Source organism: Anguilla anguilla, chromosome 9 (assembly GCF_013347855.1).
Source record: "Anguilla anguilla isolate fAngAng1 chromosome 9, fAngAng1.pri, whole genome shotgun sequence".
NCBI lineage: Eukaryota > Metazoa > Chordata > Actinopteri > Anguilliformes > Anguillidae > Anguilla > Anguilla anguilla.
In genome coordinates, this window is record NC_049209.1 from 9,710,267 (window position 1) to 9,735,577 (window position 25,311).

Genomic DNA, 25,311 nt, shown 5'->3' on the forward strand with positions numbered 1-25,311 from the left:
GAAGAACTACAGAACAGTTTCTGCCAATAGGTCTCAACACAAAAAATGTTTTTGTTTTTTTTATAAAAAGTAATATTTTAATATTCATACTAGACTCAATGTAAAAAATGTGGGGGAAAAAAACTACTGGGGATGGTGGAGATCCCATTGGGGCAGACATCAGCCCTGATGTGGGCATAAGGGAATGAGTGCAGAACTGCGGGGTTCGGAAAGGACTTACCGGAACTTCCTGGGGTTATTGAACGATTCAGCCCACTTCTTCCGGGTCAAAGCACTGGTGGAACCATCCAGACGGAAGTAGTCCACATTTTTTAACCAGTTCCCCTTTCCTGATGCCAAAAAACAAAAAAGAGTGTAGACCTGATTTACATTCAGTGGATTAATTGTATATAGGCGTGTATTGTGGTGTGAATTCAGTAGGATTAATGTGGTTCCTGTTACAGCGCAAGTGTGAGAACAGATAGGTGAGTGAAGTTTGGCTGTGTTCAGACTAACATTATGGCTCCCTGTGTCTCTCATGCCAGTATGTTTCTAATTACTGGACTAGGATCTTTTCATCACAAACTAAAAACCCTTAAGCAAACATTTTTAGAGGAATGAATAAAGAAAGTCATGGCCTAATCATTTTGTAAATGAAAGCAAAAACAGCTGCAGAAGTGTAATTAGGAACATGACCATATGCCAGAGGGCCACTATGTGTGTGTGTGTGTGTGTTTGTACATTTGTGTGTACACGTGTACGTCTGTTCCTGCGCATAAAGATGCACAGTGCTATGAAAAGTCTTTTCCCCCTTTCCTGTATTAATTCATATTTTTCACACTGAATGGTTTCAGATCATTAGAAAAAATGTAAGATTAGAAAAAGGGAACCAGAGTAAACACAAAACATATTTTTTCAAATTACTTCAATTATTTAATGAAAAAAGTTCACAGACCCATATCACCCATGTGAAAAAATAATTCCATCCAGGCTTGATTGCAGCCAGCCCAGTTGAGTGTAAACCTTTCTCATATTAAACCTTACCATCAGGGCAAAGTAGTCACTACAAAGTTTCTACAAGCACACTATACCATGATCAAAGGAAATTCCAGAAGAGATGTAAAAAAAGAGTTGTTGAAATATGTCAGATTGGAAAGCCATTTCCAAGGCCCTGGGACTCCATTAAACCACAGTGAGATCCATTATTTTCAAATGGATAACACTTGGAACAGTGGTGAATCTTCCCAGGAGTGGCTGGCCAGCCAAAATTTCTCCAAGGGCGCAGCAACAACTCATCCAGGAAGTCACAAAAGATCCCAGAAGAACATCCAAAGAACTGCAGGTATCTCTAGCATCAACTAAGGTCAATGTTCATAACTCCACAACAAGAAAGAGACTGGGCAAAAATTGGATTCATGGGAAAGGCAGACCACTGCTAGCCAAAAGAAACATCAATGCTCATCTCACAACCTAGTACAGCATTTCACAGTAAGTACTTCATACCATCAGTCAAACATGGTGGTGGGAGTGTGATGGTGTGGGGATGCTTTGCTGCCTTGGGACCTGGACAAACTGCCATTATTGGAAGAACCATATACTCTGCTCTACACCAGAAAATTCTTAAGGAAAATGTCAGGTCATCTATTCTTGAGCTGAAGCTAAAGTGTAATTGGGTTATGCAGCAAGACAATGATCCAAAACACAAAAGCAGGTCCACATCTGACTGTCTGAAAATAAACAAAATGAAATTTTTGGAGTGGCCAAGTCAAAATCATGACTTGAACCCAATCGAGAAGCTGTGTCAGGACCTGAAACAAGCAGTTCATGCTCCAAACCTTTTCTGAATTAAAGCAGTTCTGCTAACTAGAGTGTCTGGTTGCGAAAACTGCTGCCAAATGCAGTGCAACAAGTTTAAGGGGGCACTTATTTTTTCTCATGGGTGTTTGATAACTTTTTTCAGGAAATAAATGGAATATTTTTTTTTTTAAGTGTGTTTAGTGTTTCCTCAGGTTCCCTTTGTCTAGTATTACATTTTGTCTAAAAATCTGAAACAGTGAGACAAATATGCAATAGAGAAAATCAGGAATGGGGACACTGCATGCTTACTTGTGTTTATGTGTATACACTTGTGCATGTGAGCATGTGTGTGTGTGTGTGTGTGTGTGTGTACAGTCTGTCTTAAGTTCATTTGCAGAACCTCTTCCCCTCCAGCTGGTGGGGTGCATCACATCACCCATTTCTGGATTGTTAACAGGAAGCCACTAGTTAACACCAGGCACAACAACACAGCTTACGAAAGGTTTTATGAATGCATTAACCATGCACAGTATTGATCTATTTAACACAACATCACTGGAGATACATAAATCCGAGCCGAGGCATTGGCCATCAGGGGCAGGAAAGTTGACTAGTTTTCCAAACCTGTGCATATATATTATTTTAATAGTCTGTCCTTTGAAGGGCAGAGTGTATTACTGTTCTACACACATTATAAAATACTACCTCCGAATAGAATGCTCACTATAAGAATGACAGTCAGTTCTAGCCATTTAAACAGCTAAAGGAATCTCACTAAGAGCAGAAATAAATTTTGTTATGACAGACAGAATGAGCCACAGAATGTTTCTGTAAAGCAATAATGGTGAGAAACTAAATGACCATGAATCAAATATAAAACAGAACCACTGTCATTTTGAGTGGTAAAGGGAGAGCTAAATGGGCCAACCAATCCAAAGTTTTTCCACAGAGATAACATTCACTGTCCCGGGTTGGAACTTAATAGAAGTATATTATTCATGAGCTAAATTAAGAGCAGGTACTCTGCTGACACCATAAAATACTTGAGAGGAAGTTTACCCTGCTCAGGGCAGTAGTGTACCTTTATATGGAGAGGGCTTCCCTTTCTTTTTAGCACGGTTAGCCAGCTCCAGGAAGTCTTCAATCAAGTCTAATGAGATCAGAGACTGACTAAACACCAGCCTATGGGATGAACAGAGTACCTTTGGTCATTGCCATTTTCATATCAGTAGATAAAATCACAAGTCTTTTTTCATATTTCCAAAGCAAAAGATAAGCAGCCAAATCTTTCATGCTGTTAAATTTTACATACGGCCATAATGCAGATCTGCCAGACAGCAGAGAAACCTGGAACTACATAGATAAGTTAGCTTGTGTATATAAAAATTAAATGATATATTGGACATTTCAGACATTAGAGCAGTGGTTCCCAAACTCAGTCCTGGAGGACCACAGTGTATGATGGTTTTCATTCCAACCACAATTGGAATCCCAGAATTTTAACAAGCTGTGTATTATTTTTAATTAGGTGCTTTTCATGTTAAAGAGATTATTTACGCTCAAATGCTACATTATGTCAGAAATAGTTACGCAAGCCATGAAGAATAAAAGTCAGATCACATGTCCACATTGTACTTACCGCACTATATTGCAAACAATTACATAAAAAAACTTGATAAAAATAAAGACTGAAGATGAATCAACACGCTTAATGTGGCTTAAGAGGGTAAATTATCCCGCTAAACATAAAAAAAATAACAGCTTGTTAAATTCTGGGAGTGCAATTGTGGTTGGAATTAAAAGTAAACCAGCATACACGACGGACCAAGTTTGGAAACCACTGCATTAAAGGGAACTATATTTATGCTTTACACAAGCTACTTAGAGCACTTGCACTTGATTGTGATTTAATTATTTTAGGCTGAATGATGGAATATTAGGCTGGAGAGTGAATGTCAATTAGTACATAATTGTTTTAAAAACATGAAAATTATCATGCATTACATACACTTTGTCTCCCATTTCTTCTGCCATATGGAGGATCTCAAACAGAAGCACCAACTTTCCAGAGTGTTGCAGTACTGTAGCATCATCTTCAGTCACAAAGTTCTTGTACCAGCCAGGAGAAATACTTCCATGGCCTGAACTGGAGGTCGCTTTCCCTGTTAAAAGCAGAGCACAAAATAAAGTCAGACCACTATTGGAATGGGTCTATCAACTATATTTGTACTTGATCCATTTGACCTTTATGGATACTGCTCTTTTATATGATGCTAAATTTGTTTGCATAATTTATTGCAGATTAAAATTTCACAACAATTCAAAATAAGATAAGTATAAATATAAGTGCAATACCAAAGTAATACAACAAATTGCCTTGTTCTATATTAACATTTCTTTCACCTCATATCAATACAAATAGTGCTGAAGTCTGAGCATAAATAAGTTATCAGTACATTTCATACACAGTGTTTTTCCAGCACTGAAATGGCTCAGGCGGGCCACCTAAGTGTTTTTCAAGCCATCCGCCTAAGCCGGAGAAATCACTATAGAAAAACACCTGTAAAACAATTACAAACGGTCCAGTGCATTTATTGGTACAATTAGGTTGTGAATGCTATTGCATTGCAACCAGTTGTTTAAATTTTTGACTGCTTTAACATTTAATTGCTGCAAGCTTAGACACTCCTGTGTTTATAGAGCAATTGTTGGTTTGTTTACGAGGCATCCGCTCACTTTCAATGCATATTTACAGGTCATTATGTGACGTAATTGGACATAATTCCATAATACGAAGCATCTTCTAGAGAACACACGTAGAGAAAGAGGAGAAGCTCTACCATCTTCTACAGGACTCGCTTGTCTAGATCTCTCTTTCGCCCTTCCTCTCCAGAAGGAGCTCCACAGCTTTATCACTTCTCCGCCATCACTATCCGGATTGCCTGAGGTCCCCAGCTCACCCGGAGCCCTTGTCTGCTCTCTGATGCATAACACACAAATGAAATACATCTGCTTGTAAAGACAAGTTCATGGGACAACGCCACAAAAAAACAGAGTTCACTGGACATCATACTCAAAAAATCAGAAACATGAAAGCCGCAGGTCCATAGCAGGTATTCAGACACCTCAGCCTGTGATAGGGAGACTGTTAATAAAACAGTGCTTTTGTCTTTCAAAGACAAGTCAATCTTTAAAGCTCTTCCTTTGGCACGCCCAGCGGAAGAGCTTTGAAGATTGACTGGTGTCTGTAAGGACGAGTCACTTCCCTTCCTGTACCTGCCTGCTGGTGTTCACATCTACATACCCCTTCTCTTTCTCATCCTCAGAGCTCAGGCTGACTGCGCAGTCATCTCTGTCAGATGTTACTTTTTCCATATCGTCCTCATTAAGGTAACCCTGTAACACAAAGTGCAGCCAGTATAGCAATTAGCAGGCAAAGCCGAGACCACAGGCTAACCTGACAGAACAGCATCGTTTATGTTCTGATACAAGAGATCATGACATCACATATTCATCCTTGGAAAATTATCTGCGTGAAAGTTTTCATTCTATGTACTAAACACATGATGCATTCTAATTGGCTTTACATGTTGTGCTTTGAAAAAAGGGGTTGGGAATTCCATTCCTAGAGGTTGTGTATACAGATTCACCAAAGATCACAAGCTCACTGATGTGAACCAACATTGGTTCACTCTTAGATTAGACCACAATTAAACTTAAATACATACAACAACAGACTTCAGTTGTTTTATGAGTATATCAAAAAATGTATCCATGTCAATAAGTGATTGATTCCTTCTGTTCTCCTTTATAGACTCATTGAATATTACCAGGAAGGTCCTCTTAATCATTGGTTGTTTTTCTGTGATTTGAAAGGAGGCAGCTTCAGAGGCACAAACATTACATTGCATTTCTTTACAATGTTTCCCTTTCTGATTGATTCCTTCTGTTCTCCTTTATAGACTCATTGAATATTACCAGGAAGGTCCTCTTAATCATTGGTTGTTTTTCTGTGATTTGAAAGGAGGCAGCTTCAGAGGCACAAACATTACATTGCATTTATTTACCATGTTTCCCTTTTTGATGTAGTCCAACTGAAGGCACCAAGGATGGGTCCAGATTCGGCTGAGCACCTGGAAATCCTGGAAGAGTTTGGTCCCAGATCGGCCTCTCCCTCCACCGCCCTCACCTGTATGCAGACAGTACTGTGGAATCATGTGGGTGCCCCACCTACTGTGGAAGATTACTTATACCCTTCGTACAAGCCCCCTAAGTTGCCAGGATGCAGACGTCCTGAGATTGCTCAACACAGACATTCAGTGCTTCTACAACCAAACTATGAGTAGAAACAACAACCTCTGTGTTCTAGCTTTATTACTAGAAAATACAAAACAACAAAAAATACGGAGCTTCTAGGTGCCACCGTTGTTGTGTAGTGGGTCCATTTTAACAGGACCTCCCCCCACCCGCCGAGTCTCTTCTACAACTAGCCGGTAACATTGGACTGTGCAAAATGTTGTGTTTGCTTGTAATATACCAGACCAAACAACACAAAGGAGGATATGAAAAAGGAAACTCAAAGAACCAAACATTATTAACATGGCAGTAGTACTACACTTCCAACCTTCAAAGAATAACGGTTAATTTATGACTTAATATCACAGAATTTAAACACCTATGTACCATACAGTAGACATCTGCTTTTTTAAACTTGTATGAGCACAAAAGGTGGTGATGCAAGTCACAGAGCCATGCGGGTCCACACATGCAGTCACAGAGCCATGCGGGTTCACACATGCAGTCACAGAGCCATGCGGGTCCACACATGCAGTCACAGAGCCATGCGGGTTCACACATGCAGTCACAGGCCATGCAGGTCCACACATGCAGTCACAGGCCATGCGGATCCACACATGCAGTCACAGAGCCATGCGGGTCCACACATGCAGTCACAGAGCCATGCGGGTTCACACATGCAGTCACAGGCCATGCAGGTCCACACATGCAGTCACATGCAGTCACAGAGCCATGCGGGTCCACACATGCAGTCACAGAGCCATGCGGGTCCACACATGCAGTCACAGAGCCATGCGGGTCCACACATGCAGTCACAGAGCCATGCGGGTCCACACATGCAGTCACAGAACTGCTGGGCTCAGAAAGGCCCTAACGAGTGGCAGACGTCATTATGAAGGACGTGGGAGTCTGTGCGCAAACCCTGCGGCTCTCTGCCAGCTGTTGCTCACTCCCCAGCTGCAAATCTGCTTTTCAGGGTCAGTCATAACATCGCTAAACCACTTAATGCAACAAAGGGTTGGAGATTGGGAATCCAGACCTCTCCTGTGACCAGATGGAATTCCAGCCTGTCTTTAAGGCTGCAAAAGGACCACCTCAATTTGTGTTTTGGATTTATTCTGTAAGAGAATGGCCATTTTCCAAAACAGAAAGCAATTCAAAGGCGCTGGACATTTTCCACACGACTGATCTTTCTCCTAAAGAGCCCTCATACACCAGTGACCAACACAGGAACAATGGAATCCAATGGAAATGGTAGCTTGAGATCTAAATGACACTGAGCTGATATGATATGAGACACTTACCTGTGAAATGCTCCAAGTAGTGTCTATACAGTTTCACCTGGACAGGTGTCAGTCTTACTGCCAGCACATACTCATGTTTAGGCGGCAAGAATTTTCTCAGAGCTGAATAATCTTTTCTCTAGATGGGCGCAAAAAAAACAGAATATTTTGTTATCAGCAGTTTTTGGGAGATAGAGGACTTTAGAGCCACAAGACTGGATCACTGGCCATGAAAACAGGATAAAATTGACAAATGTTACTGCAATGTTAGGTTAGGTACACTAACACCAACACATTTCAGAATAGTGTACAAGATACTCAGAACAATACAAAAACAGGGCTCTGAGAAAGGATAGGACAGAAAAAAATAGACCTTTTACTCACACTGTCACACAAATACAGCATTCTTCATTTTAAAACACACACTGATACACAAAAACAGTATTCCCCAAAGAAATCCTGCACAAAACTGGCTTTTTGTGACATATCTGCCACTGGGTGTCAGAGGGGACAAGATTCCTTTGAACACTACCTTTTTTTAAAATTTATAATTAATCAAAGGGGCCAGGGGAGAGGTCATTCACCTGGACACACCCGGCCAACATCTCATACAGGATGTGGGCGCGTTTCTTCATGAGACGGACATCAGCGGGCGTGGAGTCCGCACAGCGACCGTTCTGGATGGGGTTCATGAAGCGGTTCCGGAACTCCTTGATGGAACCGAGCAAGTTTTCCTTAATAAAACTTACCATGCAGTGATCTGAGAAAACCAGAGAGAGCCTCGCCTTTTATTAAACTGTATACACCAGCAAACACCAGGGTGACACACCAAGACAAAAAGATTTCATACAGACTTTCTCAAATTCATTAAAAAAATGGAATACCCACTTTATTGAGTTGCATGTAATTAAGGATTCCCTAAATTATTCATATAGTTTCTAGGATTATTGTGAAGCTAAAAAAAACTCACACTCATTGAGACTGTTCTGCAATGGAGTTCCAGTTAACACTACCCTTCTCCTCGTGCTGATGGAGTTCATTGCTTTGGATATGGCAGAGGCCGCATTCTTCAGGATGTGGCCCTCATCACAGATGACAAAATCAGGACCTATATGACAAGAGGATGGGAGTGAGAATCATGCTGAGCATTGTGGGTTAATGGCTATGAGCTACAGTAAATTCTGGGTGGACCACTACTGCGATGCACACAGAAAAAGGCATTGTCTCAGGGAACTGCCTTAAAAGATTTTTGATGGTAAATTGATCTGTCCAGTGATAACATGTTCAAAATCTTTTTAGGTATACAGGCCCAATAACTTTTTTGCAGGTGTATAATGTTCTCAGCATGCATACTGAAAAAGTTAGGGTTTTTTATGTAGGAGAAACAATGTGTGTCTTGTTATGCACGACTAGTAACATATACACCGTTACAAATGTAATTTCATTGGCTAAAATGCTTCTACAGTCATCCCTATATATATGTTTTCCATTGACCGGCTGTGTACTGGCAATAAGTTATGCTTTCCATATCGAGTTGTTGCTTGCACATGGCAAATCTCATTGGCTGTACTGAGTGACTGCTTGGCCAGTACTGGTCAAAGAACCTTGTAGGTGGGCTCATCTTGTTTCACAGAGTATCTACAAACTGGTGATGCCAGGTCATGACTGAAAAGTTGACTTGCATAAAGCGGTTAAATAAAATGTAAATATAGCTACGCTGTTTCACCCCATACAATATATAGACTATGTGGTAAAAAGTGTATGGACATCTGACATCCATCATCTCATGCAAAATAATGGGCATTAATATGGAGTTGGTCCACCTTTTGCTGCTATAACAACCTCCACTCTTTTGAGAAGGCTTTATACTAGATGTTGGAGCACTGCTACAGGAATTTGCTTCCATTCAGCCAGAATCAGCCAGAAGAACATTAGTGAGGTCAGGCACTGATTGGACAATTAGGCCTGACTCACAGTTGGCTTTCCAATTGATCCCAAAGGTGTTGGACAGGGTTGAGGTCAGGGCTCTGGGCAAGCCAGTCAAGATCTTCCACACTGTTCTCGACAAAACCATTTCTACATGGACCTGACTGTGTGCCCGGGGGCATTGTCATGCTGAAACAGGAAAGGGCCTTCCCCAAACTGCTGGGGAAGCACAGAATCGTCTAAAATGTTATTGTATTCTGTAGTGTTAAGACTTGCCTTAAGTTTAACTAAGGGGCAAGCCAAAACCATGAAAAACAGGCCCAGACCAAGAGGTGACCAGATACTTTTGGTTGTAGAGTGTATCAACTGGAATGTGAGCAAGAGGAGACAGACACCAGCTGCAGTAATCAAGTGCATTCAGGGATTAAAGGACCTCTGTTTTTGTTGAGTTGAAGGAGACGCACATGGTCAGGCTTGGAGTGAAGTCCTTAACCTATGATTGGCCATAAATGGAAGTTTGCCATATGGTGATTGAATGAAGCTTATAGGATGGACTAACAGTTCTTTGTCTCTGGAAACTATATAAACTCATGTATTGGACCTAATATTTTCAAAGACTGTACTTGTACATCAGCCCTACCAGTTGTTTCTTCAAAACACCAAAAGGAGCTCCAGACTCAGTCGTTTGTTATCTTTTTCTTCAACACCATCATTTTTGATAAGAAATTCCTTCACCAGAGACAGTAACATTTCTTATGTACACAGTAATGTGTATGTGTATGCAGTGGCAAAACAGACCACAATGACAATTCCTCTGGAGTATTGCAATGGACATTTTATCAATGTTTCTCTGAGTCAGCACAATTTTGGGACTAAAAACTACTAAGAGTATCATCTTTGGCTGTGATTTGTGTTGTCTGTGGATTTCCAAAATGCATCGTTTTGCCTGCCCAGGTAACAAAATAAGGAACCTCTGTCGCTAAAACATTGCTATCTTAAAATAGTTTATAGAGATAGAACCGTGTGTTTTGACACTTTCAAAATGGTATATTGTGTGGCCAGATTGAGAATTCCACCATTTAAAAAAAAAACATGAATGCAAACAAAACCACACCAGCCTGAATACGGGGGTTAACAGCTGTTACAGCGCACTCCACCACCTTGCATCTTTGGGATCTTTTCAGGCAGTACCTGGCTCGACTAGAGTCTTCTGTAAGCCATCCTTGAGATGGGGGACCTTGACGCTGCGGCCCTGCGTGAGGTTGCGGTACATCTCGTATCCGATGATCATGACGCCCCCACGCCGATGCCAGCTCTCCAGGGCTCTGCAGCGCTCCTGAGTACCCCTCATTGTGGCCAACTCAGACACCTTCAAGAAAATCGTGTGAGTGGACTGTGAGCATTTATATCGAACGAAACTACAAACTATCATAGGAAACACTTGAAGAAAAGTGATGAAACCGCACTACAGGTATTTACCAATTTCGCTCACATTCAGAAAAGACATACAGTGAAATCACTATCTATCTCAGGGGTGTCCAAGCCTGTTCCTAGAATTATACCATCCTGAAGGTTTTCACTCCAACTCTAATAAATCTGGTATCCATCATAGGTGTAAAGCTATAAGAAACATTTTAACTCTTCTGTGGGGAAAAAACTGCTTACTTCCTGACCGTCTCCATATCACCTCAGAGTGAAGGCGGAATTTCCCCAAGACGAGTCTTTCATGACATATCTCCTGAGATAGAACTGCATGATCTTGTTTAGAACATTTCTATACTAGTGCTATTCAATTCTAATTGCAAACAAGACAGCTTTCAAAAGTAGCCCAATTACCTTGCCAACAGCTTGTCTCAAATAATTTTGGAAATGCTTCAAAACATAACAACAGCTGCATTACATATTGTGATAAATATGCAAGTACACAGGATATTTCTGTAGCTATGCAAATGGATGCACTTGCAGTCTAATTCAACAATTATAATTAAAAAGGAAAGCTGTCCATAACATCCCACATAATTAAATGCACGTCTCCATTAAGCATGGCTTTTGTTTTACACATTTCCATGGGAGATCCACAACTAAAAGTAAATGTTATCAACTGTAATTTTTCATTTTCACAAGAGACACACAATGTTTCCCAGGAACATCGCACATATATTCCTCACAAAGATTTATGATTGTTTTTTTTCAAGACTTCATGAATGAGGGCCCTGGTTAACTGTAAGACCAGTGGCATAACATTATTGTTTTTCTCCCAAATGTTAAGTGTAATATGTGATGGGGAGAATAATTATAATGATAACTGCAACATATACCTGTACGATCTCATCAGACTTCATGCCTTTCTGCCATTTTGAAAACTCATTGACCCAGTTGAGGACAGTGTTGAGCGGACACACCACCAAAGCAGTCTTGAATTTCAGCTTTGCACACGTCAGCATGGTGTGGAGGAATGTCACCACCTAGAGGAACGGAGGAGAGCTGAACCCATCACACACTCACCTGCAAAACAAGGCTCATTCACTCTCAAATAACACCCTCACACACAATGTCAATGTGGGTGACATCATCACAAGGGACAAAAAAAACAGCCGACAGCACGACTGCACAATGCTAATCAGGAACGCGGCCGACCACACTCACAGTACCTATCCATCAGGGTAACAACCAATGACACAACTGCCCTCTTCAAGCAGGAGGACTGCTGAAGTTAAACCCACTGATGGAATTTGTAGTGCCCCAGTAGATGAGCAATATATGCCCTGCTCCTCACCTGTAGCGTCTTTCCCAAGCCCATGCAATGCGCCAGGATGCACCCAGATCCAGGGGACGTCTGTATCTTCTGCACAGACTCACAGCAGCAGTCCCAAATGAACTGCACTCCTGCACAGGGAAACACAGTGAGACGGTTTCACGTTTACATACGTATATAATTAAGTGCACATACGTACAACTACTTGTATGTAACATACAGTCGTCAGAAAGATACACGGAGACAAACTCACCATCCACTTGGTGCGGCTTCAGCTTAGTCAGCAGGTTCCTGTGCACCTGGACCACAGGCTGGTTTGTCTCCTCGTCCATTTCCAGCACCAGCTTGGTGGTTAAGGCGCAAGGCTCAGGAGACGTGTCATCGATAACAATGACCTGGGAGAGAACAGGACTCCTGAACCACAGCTTCATGCAGTCAAACAAACAATGACCAGAGGGATGCATTACGAAGCGAGACTATGGGGTTAGCGCGCTAACTTCGCCAGATTAACTTCCCATGTAAGGTTCCTGGGAATTTACCAGAAAATTTCCAACCCTCTGCAACAGACTTAACACTGGGTCTTCCGTATCACAAAGCTGACCCAATTTAAAACAGGGCATGTCGCCATTGTAACTTATGCAAGGCTAGCCTGGTCCAGGGCTGGCTATGTTCAGGCAATCGGATTGAAACACATAAAAAAAGCACCGCCCTTTGACCAATCAACTCCTTGGAAAAATGCATCTCCATTCCTGGAGGATCCCGTAGAGCTCAGGTATCTCTTTGCAGGGCAGTGATTATTCAGACCAAATTAATCTGCTGGCTTTCCCAGAGGATACACTATATGAAAGATACAAATTCTGAACAGAGGGAATACAGTGCATGTGCATGCTGCCTGAAAACCTACGCATCCATATCTACTTCCCTTAAAGATGGGACAATGGCATGAGTCCCTTAATTCTTGAGCTTATGAATAAACTTCGTTGTGATTGCTTCATGAAATATTTTAATTTTAAAAATTCAGTATCAAGTTTAAGGATTAATAGCTCTAGAATGAACCATGGTCACATTAGAAATAAACTGTAGGGCAATTCATGAGTGCATATTTATTTGTTAGGAGTGGTAAGGTAGCCTAAATGAAGTATTAACAAACTTAAATTATATGGAATCTTTTGCCAACCCTCGTCAATGGCTTTCTTAGCGGCAACGGTGTTGCTTTTTGCCATTATGATTGTTTTATGTTCTTTGGATCCATCCATTATATCCGTCCATATCAGTCTTTCTCCTCAGGAGATAAATACACTGAGAGTATGGTCCTTGATGCGCCGCAATAGGCTCATTTTTGCAGACACCACCACTCTTAAAGGAACACGCACAGAGCTGAATTAACATTAAAGCAAGCTGATAACCACCTTTTGGATACCAGTTAAGCCCAATTGCGGTTGTTAGGTTTTTTCAAGCCAGCTAACACAAAGAAACCCTGGGTAAGTTAACCTTCCTTCGTAGTACACCCCCGGGGAGAGAACAGGACTCCTGATGCACAGCTTCATATAATCAGACCAACAACAACGACCTAACAGCCAGCCCCCTATGGTACTCCCTGAAATGGCCTCTGACAGTGCCAGGGTCATGTGTTGCAGCAGCCTACCTCTCGTAGATGTTCCCTCTGCTGCTCTCTCTCGGTAACCCGTTTCCTTCGGTCTTCCTCCTCTTTCACGGCGCTCTGGGTCTCTGACCTCAGGTTGTCATCGTTGATTATCCTGCGGATCTTTTTGCGACTCTTGAGGGCAGCTTCGCTGTCTGCGTCTTCACCGTCGTCATCATCACAACTACTCTGTTTAAAAAAAATTTAAAAATGTATTTTTTTTAAATCCCAAAAAGTTTCATATTATATCAACTCCATAGAACAAACATTTTCATGCCCCCCCCACCTTTCCGCTGCTGACGGAGCCCTGCAGGTCACGTTTCCGCTTCTTCTGGTAGGACCTACCCTCATTTTCTTCAGGGTTCTTTGAAGATCTAGATCAGGGGAAAAAAAATTATTTAAACCTTGATTATTTAATGGTGTACTCCAAGCTCATAATATGAAATCAAAATGTTCAGTTTATAAATGGTGGATTTGCAAGAAACATCTGGATGTTATGATGATGCAGTGCCACCTTGTGGATGTAAATTATAATGCATTATGACCTTAAACTGAGCCGAGCACACTTATCTTGTTGGCAATAAAAATCATTTTTAATACTAAGTCAGAGGAGCTAAGTTACCCATGTATTTTTTCAGACAATACTAAGCCTATCCAGTTTATATATAATGAATTTTGTATGTCACAGACACAACAATGTACACTATAACTGGGAAAATTTACAAGCCTGACTGAAAATGATTTTGCTCCAGTGTGATAAAATTGTGAAAGGAAAGGGTCCCGTTACCTTGTCTTTGTGCCTTCATCGCCCTCCTCCTCAGAGTCACTGAGCTCCTCACTCATGGCTGATTCCTGACTGTCCGAGGTGGTAGAATTATCACTACTTGCTGCAGGAGAGAGGTGCAGCACAAACAGTCAAGCAGACATGTTGCTTTCAGTCATGCTACAGAAAAATCATTTGTGAAAAAAGGGAAGGTATCATGTCTGAAGGCACAATGCAGTCAGTCTGCTATGAGGACCACATGAAAGGCAGGGACTGCAGTTTTGAGGGAAAGAGCACGCAGATCAGAGACAGTCACTGGGCGGGAGGCGCTGCTGACCCGTTCTCTTCGCCGCCCTGTTGGTTTCCTCCTTGCTCTGAGTGGCGGCTTTCTGCCCTTCCGGCTGCCCGTCGCTCGGCAACAGCTGGTAGCGGAGCAGGCGGTGCCTGCGCCGGGTCTTCACTCCTCCGTCGGAGTCCCGCTCCGAATCGGGCTCCTCGTCCTCTGCAACAGCAGAGCGCAACGTGGGGCAAACGCAGAAGCAGAGAACCCGCGGGTGGAGTCGGAGCCCGCGATTAAGCACGGACTAAGCTCTCAGGAGGGTGTCACCTGGCAAAACTGTGGACAGGTAAAAATAAGAACCCTGTGGGGCTGTGACTAGGGGTATGCTTTTCCTTTTCACTCTTAATCAAAATATTTGTGTCTGCCCAATTATGGGCATGTACAGAGGTCAGTGAGACCACAGCTTAACCTTAAATAACCTTAAATGAGTGGGTAGTGGCCATCACTTACCGTCCTCTCCGTTATCCTCATTCTCATTCCCCGATTTCAATTTCACTTCCTCCTCCTCCTCCGATTCCTCGTCATCTGTAGAGATGTCCTCCCCAGAAGAGTAGTTTGCTTTTATTTGAGCCAAGAGCATTTTCCTAGCGATTCTTTTGGGAGTAAGGAAGACAGAGAGAGAAAGGTCTCGGATTGAGTTTTCTTCATTAAGCCTGTGGCTGCCAGTGCATTGCACTACACCCTGCTAGTTAAGACTTTGTTTCCTTTTAAACACATTTCAGTCCCACAAACACACGCCTGCTGCAGGAACTGCTATTAGATATTAAAGTGGCCAAGCAGCAGCATGCAAAGAGCAATCCAGTAAAAGCCAACACTATCACATAAACAAAACAGCCTTACATGTGCTAATGGACCAATGCATGCACCTAACTGCACCAGTTTTCACTACTAGATGTTTGAAATGGTAAACAATCTTAGTCCAAAAGATTTTTTGACATGAACCAATGAGCAACTGGTGAAATGAAAAACCGGCTGAAACCCTCTCAACAATCTTATAGCTTATGCTTCAGAATGTGCTGCTTACCAGGACTCTAACTGATTTAGCCATACAATTCTCTCTGTGGTGGATTCCAAAGAGGACTGTAGATTCTATGAGTAGGAATGTTCCTTCCAACAAATATCAGTAGTCCTTCCAAATATTATAGGCAGCATTCTGAAGCAATATGCCCTCCGTACAGCAAATCCATAGCACTTACATGAGAACATACAAATGCACAATGATGAGAACAGGCCATTCAGCCCATCAAGGCTCATTTACCTACAAACCTACAGAGTATCCAGCACTGCCTGAAGCCTGGACCTGAACACCCCTGAGAGTCTCTGTCTCTACTACACGACCTGGCAAAGCTATTCCACTGTCACCTCTGTTTAAAGAAATACTTCCTGATATAGATGCAGAAATTACTTTTTGCTCACATTCACACATGCTCCCTTGTTGTACTGACATGACAACTTCATAGATCTGTTGTTTTTTATTAAAAAGGATAAACACATTAGCTACATCCGCCCACTGTTGAATTCCATTTAAATATTCTAGGACTACTTTAGATTGCAAAACATTAGAATTGTATTTGTATTTTATCAAATGTTTTTAAGAGTCCACATATAATTCCATAAGCCTGAATGCCTTAATAAAACTTAAACAAAGGTCATTAAAAAAATTTCTAATAAGAAGTGGATCTGTCCACTTAGAGACAATGTTAGTCAAACAATAGGGCTCAATATGAATGTGAGTGGACAGGTCCAGGGAATGTCCTTAAAGGTACAGTAAGTGTAAGATAGCATGCATCAAAGTCTAGAACATTGCCCCGACTGTCTCACATGTAATGCAGAAATGCATAAAGTCATTTTCAGGGCAATACATGAGCACAGCGGGGCATATATTCGCCTCATAATTGAGCGTTATGTGGCCAGAGGAAATCGAACCTGTGACAGTGCTCAGCCTGTCTGGCTCAATTTAGAACATTTCACCAGGATTAACACAGAAACAGGCTGAGCAAAGAAAAACAATCAGCAATCGATTTGCATTTCAGCTGCCACAGACAGTTCAGCTACCAGCTACTATGGGGTCAGGTGTGGCGCTGCTAAAGGTCATCTATGCAGTGGCCTGGAATGAAATGACAAACTTACTGGGTCTGGATAGATTTCCTCCGTTTACAGAAGACAACACATAGAAATCAGTCTGGTTTGAGATTTTTCTATTTTTCTTTCTTTTTGTTTTTGAAACAAGACGCACTAAAACATTTCTAAAATGGTGGGTACATGCTGTCCTGCGTAACAGGACATATATATTCTGTGTAACAGGACTGCACTGGATTTCAACTACAATGATGGTGCATCAATTCCGATATAAAACCATGAAAGTTGTGCACTTCTGCAAGAAAGACGTGAGACAAAGGTGACGGTCTAATTAGGGTATTTATTTATTACAAGTAACTGTTCATTTTCACAATTCAGTTCTTACAGAAATGAAGAAATAGCTATGCACATATCTCCAGTAAAATGCATGCTTCAGGCCAAAATGATTTCAACAATGAACACACAAAATATTTCTTCCAACACAACACAGTTTCATTTATAATAACATTAAAATTCACTTTACAGTTGTGCATATGAAAACTTCTAAAGAAACTATGAATTTGTTCTAGGTCTCATGGGCGAGGACCTTTTCCGGAAAAATACATGACTTTGGCCGTCAAAAACACATGGCTTTAAACTTAAATACTGACTGAAAAGTTTAAGGTGACCGTGGCGGGGAAAAGATTATGCTTGAACGAAGCTTCAGTGCGAAGAAGAGGAGGCGAGCACAGCAGACGCGCAGCCGCGGGGACAGGCCTAAGCACTTAACTGGGAAAAGAAAACACGGGGGGAAACTTGTTCACTGATACAGTACGTCAAAAAAAGTCAGTATAAAATCAAACAAGAATCCCCTCCCCCCTCCCTCATCAGAAATCATCAAAAGTGATTATATGTTTTTACTGAGGGTTCTCGAATGAGATGCATTTATGCAAATGCCTGAGGAGCAAGGACTGCGTTTCATTCATTCACACGGGTAACACTGGTGTTCTTTATTCAAAACTTCGGCTAATTTATTGAAAGTAATCAACTTAAAAATTCTACAATTCAAATTCAATGAGTCTGTGAAATCTGCAGTTTGAAGTCTGTCAAATGGCAACTTGTGTGTGCCACTGCACTGAAGCTTGATAAAAAGCTTGATTTGAAAAGCGGCAAATTAAATCTTAAACCCTTTCCTAGAGACCGTGACAACACAACAGCTATAAGATACCACTTGTCTGCATAGTTCAATAATGCTGCTGTAGGCTACAAGCTAGCTGCTATAATCTCATGCTTGTTGTGCCTACATGAATGGCAGTACAATCATTTATGGGGTCAAGTGGGCCAGCAAAGCAAGTCTGAGTTGCATATAATAGCGATGACATGTTTACATCATACTCTTAGTCATATTAAAGGCTACTTCCAATGGTTTAGGCACTGTTCATTTGGCACTGCCTGCCCGAGAGATCTTCCAAGCCAAGACAAATTTACATATATTTTTTTGATTTTCCACAGGAACTACTTGTTCACACAGCCAACACCAGGTGGCAAATATGAGCAATAAATACCAGACGTAACACTTCCAACACGGGACTCGCAAAACAACCCAGAACAGTAGCTTACGGTCAAATGACCACGTATGCGTGTGAACCCAGTCTGATAAATCTGCCCTGGATCCAATCAGCTAGTTTATTTATTTATTATCCTTTATTTAACCAGGAAGGTCCCATTGAGATACAATATCTCTTCTGCCAGGGAGTCCTGGTCAAGATGGCAGCAGGAAAAAAAAAAGTAGTTAACTACTCTCCTGTATTATTCAGTTTCTGTCAAGGCAGATAGCTAGCAAAATGAGATACTGATACCGGCACTCGAAGCCACACTGCGTGGCAGCCAGGCAAGTTAGATACTCTCCCCTCAAACCATGGTGAAATCACAAAACTAACATGCTTCACCCCTGTTTTCACTTTCCCATATTAACCTCAGGAATTTCCAATAAAGATCTCATCTTGCGTTCTCTGTCCAAGTTCACAATTACAATTTCAAGTGATTCTAGGTACCTATGTGACAGGAATCTATGTTTGTGCAGAGAAGTTTATTAGGTTTCACTTAGCTCCAGTCTCAATGCTCTTTCAGCCTGGGACATGTGATAGGCAAACGAGAAGCCTTTATCAACACAGCTGAGTATGGAGGATTTATCAAAGTCAGCACGTGTCTTATGTCGTTTATCTGTAATGCAACTACCTCCTGTTCTGGGCAGCTGACATTCCCTGCAAAAGGCTGATACACAATCCATATTGATGAGGATTTTGCTGAAGTGAATATAAGCTTCACTGTTGAAACAGGCAACAACTGTGTGTGTGTACATACATTCATATATTATATACAAATACACACATACATCTTATACACACACACACACACACACATACACATATAGATATATACATATATACAGAGCGTGCCATAACATTCGGGACAAAGACTCTCTTTTTTTTTTGATTTGACTCTGTAATCCACAATGGACTACTTACATCTTGTAACGTCAACCTTCGTGTGGTCAAGTCCAATTCACCACCAAAAAAATCAGCCCGATCGACAAAAGCGTTTTCTGTTAAATGAGCGGAAACCAAATTCAAGATGGCAGCCGTGGCGGCCATATTGAATGAGCGGTGACGTCACCGATCGAAACCAGCCTTCGTGTGGACAAGCCCAATTCACCAACAAAAAATCAGCCCAATCAACAAAGGCGTTTTCTGTTAAATGAGCGGAAACCGATGGAGGACGAACGGACGACGGACGGGGCCTCGACATAATGCCCCTCCTGCCTCCTATGGAGGCCAAGGGCATAAAAACAGATACTGAAAGCTCTCTTGCACCAAAAAAACTGAACACACCTGACAAATCAGAAGCACCGGTCAAGTAATTTGTCCCAAATGTTATGGCACCCCGAAATGAGGGGAAGGGGCTATGTACAAAAAAAAAAACTGCTGTTATTTCTGCATGGTGAAAACAAAGTGTATTAAAATACCCTTTTGTAAAAAGTTGAGAATCTGCACTATAACCACATATAAACTGTTTAATTACAAATCTAAAATGATGAAGTACAGAGCCACATAAATGTAAAAAATGGCCTTGTTCCAAACAAAAATGGAGACTAAAATCTGAATAATTCAATAACATACAAATTCGCTGTGTCAAAAGGAACCGTTTGGTACATTAAAGAACAAGAATGCACTGGTGAGCTCAGCAACAACAAACTGTGGTAGACCACATATGACCACTGTAGTGGAAGAATATTCTCATTTGTAAAGAAAAACTCCTTTTCACCTGTTGAATGGATCAAGAACACTCCAGTGTGTAGGCATAGATTTGTCAAAGACCACCTTAAAAAGACTACACCAGCATTACCTCAGAGGATGGACCACCTAAAATGATGGAACTATTTGCAAAAATGGCTGCAATTCCTACAGATTCCCTGATATGTATGTAAATACCCACAAATTAAAGCTGACAGTCTGCACTTTAACATTCATAATCAAATCCAATGTGCAGGGGTCCAGAGCCAAAACAAAAATTGAGTCACTATCCAAATACTTCTGGACTGCTCTGCACATAAGGAAAGGTAGAGCTGAGCTTACAGACCAAGGAGACAGAAATCTTTATCGACAATAATACCTGAAGGTTAGATTGCACACATCAGTCTACTCAGCTTTAAAGTTTATCGGTAAAGTTCAGTTTGTGGGAAAACTTGATGTTAAGTCGTAATATGATCACAAAAGCGGCAGATCTTTGGTTGTAAAATCTTGTGACCTTCAGTCATCCTTGTGATTGTGACAACATCATGGTGTTGAAAAGTTGTGGCTGAATAGAGTCTCGACTCAAGCTTGAGGCTTTTCCATAAAGACTCTGGGTCCTAGAGCAGCTCTGCAACAGGAAAGCCTACTCCATTTCATGAAGTACTGCTCGTGTCACGAAAAAAAAAAAAAAAAAAAACTGAGGTCATTGAAAATGAAGGCCCCTTTACTGAAATGGAACTCAGTAAAACCATAAAAATAAATACAGAATACTGTAAAGATACGGAAACTCTTCAAAATCTATGGGTAAATAATTAAATTGCCACTTTCAATTGTTGCAATATACAGACTTGCAGAGTCATACGTTTAGTGTATACATTTACAATTTACTGCGCTGAATTCAATAGGAGGGGTGACGACTGATCTGCCTCATTGATCTGCCATGCCCACGTCGACAGTTTTCACAATTTACTAAAAAAAAATTCCAGAACATATTTTAATCAATAAATGAACCCCTTAAACCACATTTAAAATCCAGGGCTTTTTGTAAGAATCCCACCTGTCTTAAATAAACCCCATTATCTCCAAAATTATATATAGTACACACGGTTCAAAGCTTGAAACAGAGGATATCTGTACCATAATGCCCAAATTCCCAGATCATATGGTAGTCTCACTCCGTAAATACACAGGACATATTTATTCTGAAAAACAACAAAGAAATCCAAAAATCATTTTGTATTTTCTTTATTTTGTTTATTCTATAATATGCACTTCTGATACTCGACGGAACCGGATTTATTTTTCCAATCGGACCCTAGAATTTATATAACACCAGGACAAAAGTTTGGAGTGGATTGAACAAAGTGGTAAAATTAGACGCTTTGATAAATCCACTCCAAATCTCCCAAAAAAACCTCTCCAAATTGGAATACGGTGTATATCCTTTTTCCCCAGCCATATTCCACTTCCAGATGACAATTCCATTCAGGGTGGTATCCTCCGGAACCTCACAAAACAAATATTCTTTATTTACCCATTCTCTCTTTTTGACCAAGCCCTGCATTTCAGTCAAATATTGTCCTTTTGGAGAGCTTCTATATATAAAATGTGTTCATAATGGTTAGTTATCATCCAAATTAAATTCACTTCAAACAATCAAACCATTTGGTTTTACCTTGCTGAGTGCTCTGAGATGCAATCAGCGGCCTGACTGTTGTAAATCAGGCTTGTCAGCAGTACACCTCCGGATCACAAAGAGTGAGCGCTCACAAGAAGGAAAATTACAAAAAAATATAACATCCAATCATAAATGATTTACAAAAATATAATGCCCTTTATCACTACTGAAGAGCCTTTCATGCAAAGCACTTGCCGATAAACAAAACTCCATTAACTAAGCTTCCACTCACGCGCTATGCAAAAATGCAAAATGAAAGTAAGTCCATAAGCAGTAGAATAGCTAAGCCGTAGTTTCAGCTAGGAGGAAGCCATAAGCTATGTTCGAATGCAAATGAGCTTGAACGCGACACTATATGAGATTACTGTAACATAAACAGAGTTTCCAGGCAGGGGCAAAAGTCACGATAGGTAAATCTTAAAGAGGGTAGTAGTAGCTTACTTATTGGTCAACTACTCGGCACTGGAATGTCGAATTGAGATTTTATTTATGTTTTGCTGTTTGTAAGGTAAAAAGTTTTTTTTTTCTGAAAAACCGAACTTTTCGCTTTTGACATTACATACATAGAAATGCTTGTTTTCAAATGTTCATGAAAACGCATTCAGTTCAATTGAAGTAACACATGATGAATAATGTCTTTTGTTAGCCTGTATACAAAGAGAAGATTGATTGCTTCGGAATCAGTGGGGGATTTTAGCGATATCAATACCCTCACTGTAGTAATAGTTGTTGTTTGACATGTTTGGACAGTTACTGGATTATAAAATTCCATAATCATCAAATAGGGATGTCAACTACAGCCCTACTTTGGGGGAAGGGGACTGCCTTGGTATTTCTTTATTTTTTAGGTCCTGTACAGTAGGCGAATCTCGGATAGGATCCTTCTCAATGAACAATTACGTTTATTCTCATTCACAGAATAGAGCTAACAATCCACTTGGATATAGGTTTTCAAGCAGTAAGATGAATTTTCAGTTACAACTGTGTAGTTTTTAATGCAAACATACCAGTCTAAGGAAGTTATTTTTATTTTTCCTGCTGAATTAATGATTTACCAGGGTTTGAATCAAAAATAAAAAATCCCCCAATCCCACACCCCCCCACACCAAACAAGTTTTGTACAGTTGTAATTTGTCTGGCAACATCATGCAGCAGGGCTTGTCAATTGTTTTTCACACCTGTAATATACAGTATGTCTTTGTGACGGAAAACGTCTTCATCATTTCATATGGAAGTTAGTCATATCGAAAGTCCTCCTAGGCCGAGCAGACCATGGTTTGGCCCAGTGGTGTCTAATCATGTGCCACTGAGGGCTGAAAGTATGCAGGTTTTCAGGCTAACCAATCACTACACCTGCTAATTTCACCAATTAACTCACCTAGAACAACAGTGGAAGGAACCGTTGAGTGAAATCAGCAGGAAGTGATTGGTTGGAATGAAAATACGTACACTCTTGGCCCTCCATGACACTTGGAATTGGGCACCAGTGGTTCAGCCCAGAATTCAATGAGCAGGTCTGCCACAGGCACAGCACCCACAAACTCACACCCCCAGTCCCGACAGCACACCTTGGGAAGCTCGATTAGAGGTCATAATCTGAAATCAGGCTCTCTTCTCAAAGAAACTCGCCAAATCCATTTAATACAAAGAAATTTAAGCATCTTAAAATAGCAAAACAGTGAGGCATTCCCAGAACGTCAAAATAATGTGCAATAAGGAAGTTTGTATTGTTTGTCATGAAGGAATGACATTGGGGTGTACACTAAACGCTGTAAAGGCTTACTGGACATACAGTACTGCAAATCGCACGTTAAAGAGTCTGAAAGCAGTATGTTTCATATTAGCCTTTTCTGACACTCCAAAAAAAAATAATAATAATACACACGAAAGGAATATACGGGTTGGAATTCGGTTGACCATTAATGGCCATCCAGTGAGAAACATTTAATGATTTCATGAATACACATTTGCCAACACATGCATATTTATCATGCAAGGTTTCAAAATGTTTATCTCTCAAAAGTACACCACCACGGTTCCTGGTAGGAGGAGACAGTGTACACTTGTTGGTGTTAACTCTCATTAACACCAACAAGACAACAGCAGCTAGCCAGCATCCATCATGCTCCGCTATGCAATCCTTCATCAGTACATTGGCTCAGTTCCGCAGCCAATGCAAGGTAGTAATGACCTTTTCTGATCAGTGGGTTGTGACTGGTCACGGCACTAGTTTCTCAGAGGGATCAGCTAAAGGTTTTTTATTTTTTATTTATTTTTTTATTTTTATTTCAATTTTTCCTTTCTTCCTTCTTTTTCACTTGTTAAATTCAAACCTGAAAAACTTTCACTTTTTGGTCCCAGTTGTGTGAATTAAGGACTGAACTGAAATCGACAGTTAAACAACTGACTTAACAAAAAGTGAACAGAAACTTAACTTATTTACATCCATCTTGTGACTCTATGCAGGTTCATTTTAAAATAATAAAATGAAATTATGCCCAAAAGCATTGGCATGAACATGCCAAACAGAGGTAATTTCATTAGTCATTGCGTAGAATTGCGAGTGTAAAACATGTACAGTATCAGTCCCATTTAGTCTGTCACATGAGTAACAGGCATTTAAAAACATGGAGGCAGACAGCAAGACCTGCTGAACTCACATTAGTGAAGCGATGACTGCAAACTCAAGACTACATACTGTATCATTACATATAAACATAAATGATTACATTGGTGTTCCCACCCGCTGCAGAACAGGGATACTGTATTTGGACCGGGTCTTGCAGGCAGTCCCAGTTTTGGTGCTGCACTTGCTGTTCCGTTGCTTGGCCTTGCTCCAGCGCCTAGGCTGAGTTATAATCTCTACGGCCGCTTGTTGGGAACCATACCTATTCTCTGGGTCGTCGTCGTCGTCATCGGCTGCTGCCCTGGGACCAGGTGTCATGTCAACCTCCTCTCCTGTAAAGGAGAACAGACAAAAAAAAAACATGCATCACAGTTTAACAGCTGAGCATCATGCAAAGTCTGCTTAATGATGTTAATCATTAATAAATCTGCCAGACTTATTTTCAGTAAGATCCACAATAAACAAGACCAGAAAAATTTAATGAATTTGCAATGTCCAATTCACGAATGCTCATAGCATGAAACGTGCTCATATGCGGTCCCTGCGGTCGATTCCGGAGAAAGAAGGGAATCCGCGGTTCTTCCCTGAAACATGCACCTGCCAGTAAAGTGTTTTTCATACCACAGCCACCGGTTATGCAGAGGAGACCCATTCATATGCATCTGCAAGAGCTAGCCAAGGGCGCCCATAAGGACCGGGCGGACCAATGAACAATGCCGGCTACCCCTACCAACTGTATCCCGCAAAGCCAATTACACGCCACTCCTGTTGGTTGCCAACCACAGTCGGCACTAGCGCACGTCGGATTACACCTGGGACCATGGTGCTCACTCATGCCCCACGTGTGCTGCTTTTACAGAGTGAACTACTCATTC

General features: G+C 41.1%; 1 protein-coding gene across 1 annotated transcript in view; it reads right to left on the reverse strand.

Annotated features, from left to right (window-relative positions):
- The window catches only part of LOC118235685 (transcriptional regulator ATRX-like), a 48,224-nt gene that overhangs the window by 12,260 nt on the left and 10,653 nt on the right, over window positions 1-25,311 (reverse strand). The window contains exons 10-28 of the mRNA XM_035433301.1: window positions 24,699-24,768; window positions 15,232-15,374; window positions 14,779-14,943; window positions 14,466-14,565; window positions 13,965-14,052; window positions 13,682-13,867; window positions 12,290-12,431; window positions 12,058-12,167; window positions 11,600-11,746; window positions 10,473-10,650; window positions 8,326-8,463; window positions 7,940-8,115; window positions 7,377-7,494; window positions 5,844-5,965; window positions 5,081-5,172; window positions 4,617-4,756; window positions 3,785-3,938; window positions 2,858-2,958; window positions 221-329 (exon numbers count right to left, since the gene is read on the reverse strand). Coding sequence (XP_035289192.1) covers window positions 221-329; window positions 2,858-2,958; window positions 3,785-3,938; window positions 4,617-4,756; window positions 5,081-5,172; window positions 5,844-5,965; window positions 7,377-7,494; window positions 7,940-8,115; window positions 8,326-8,463; window positions 10,473-10,650; window positions 11,600-11,746; window positions 12,058-12,167; window positions 12,290-12,431; window positions 13,682-13,867; window positions 13,965-14,052; window positions 14,466-14,565; window positions 14,779-14,943; window positions 15,232-15,374; window positions 24,699-24,768 — 2,479 coding nt within the window. The remainder of the gene's footprint in view (window positions 1-220; window positions 330-2,857; window positions 2,959-3,784; window positions 3,939-4,616; window positions 4,757-5,080; window positions 5,173-5,843; window positions 5,966-7,376; window positions 7,495-7,939; window positions 8,116-8,325; window positions 8,464-10,472; window positions 10,651-11,599; window positions 11,747-12,057; window positions 12,168-12,289; window positions 12,432-13,681; window positions 13,868-13,964; window positions 14,053-14,465; window positions 14,566-14,778; window positions 14,944-15,231; window positions 15,375-24,698; window positions 24,769-25,311) is intronic.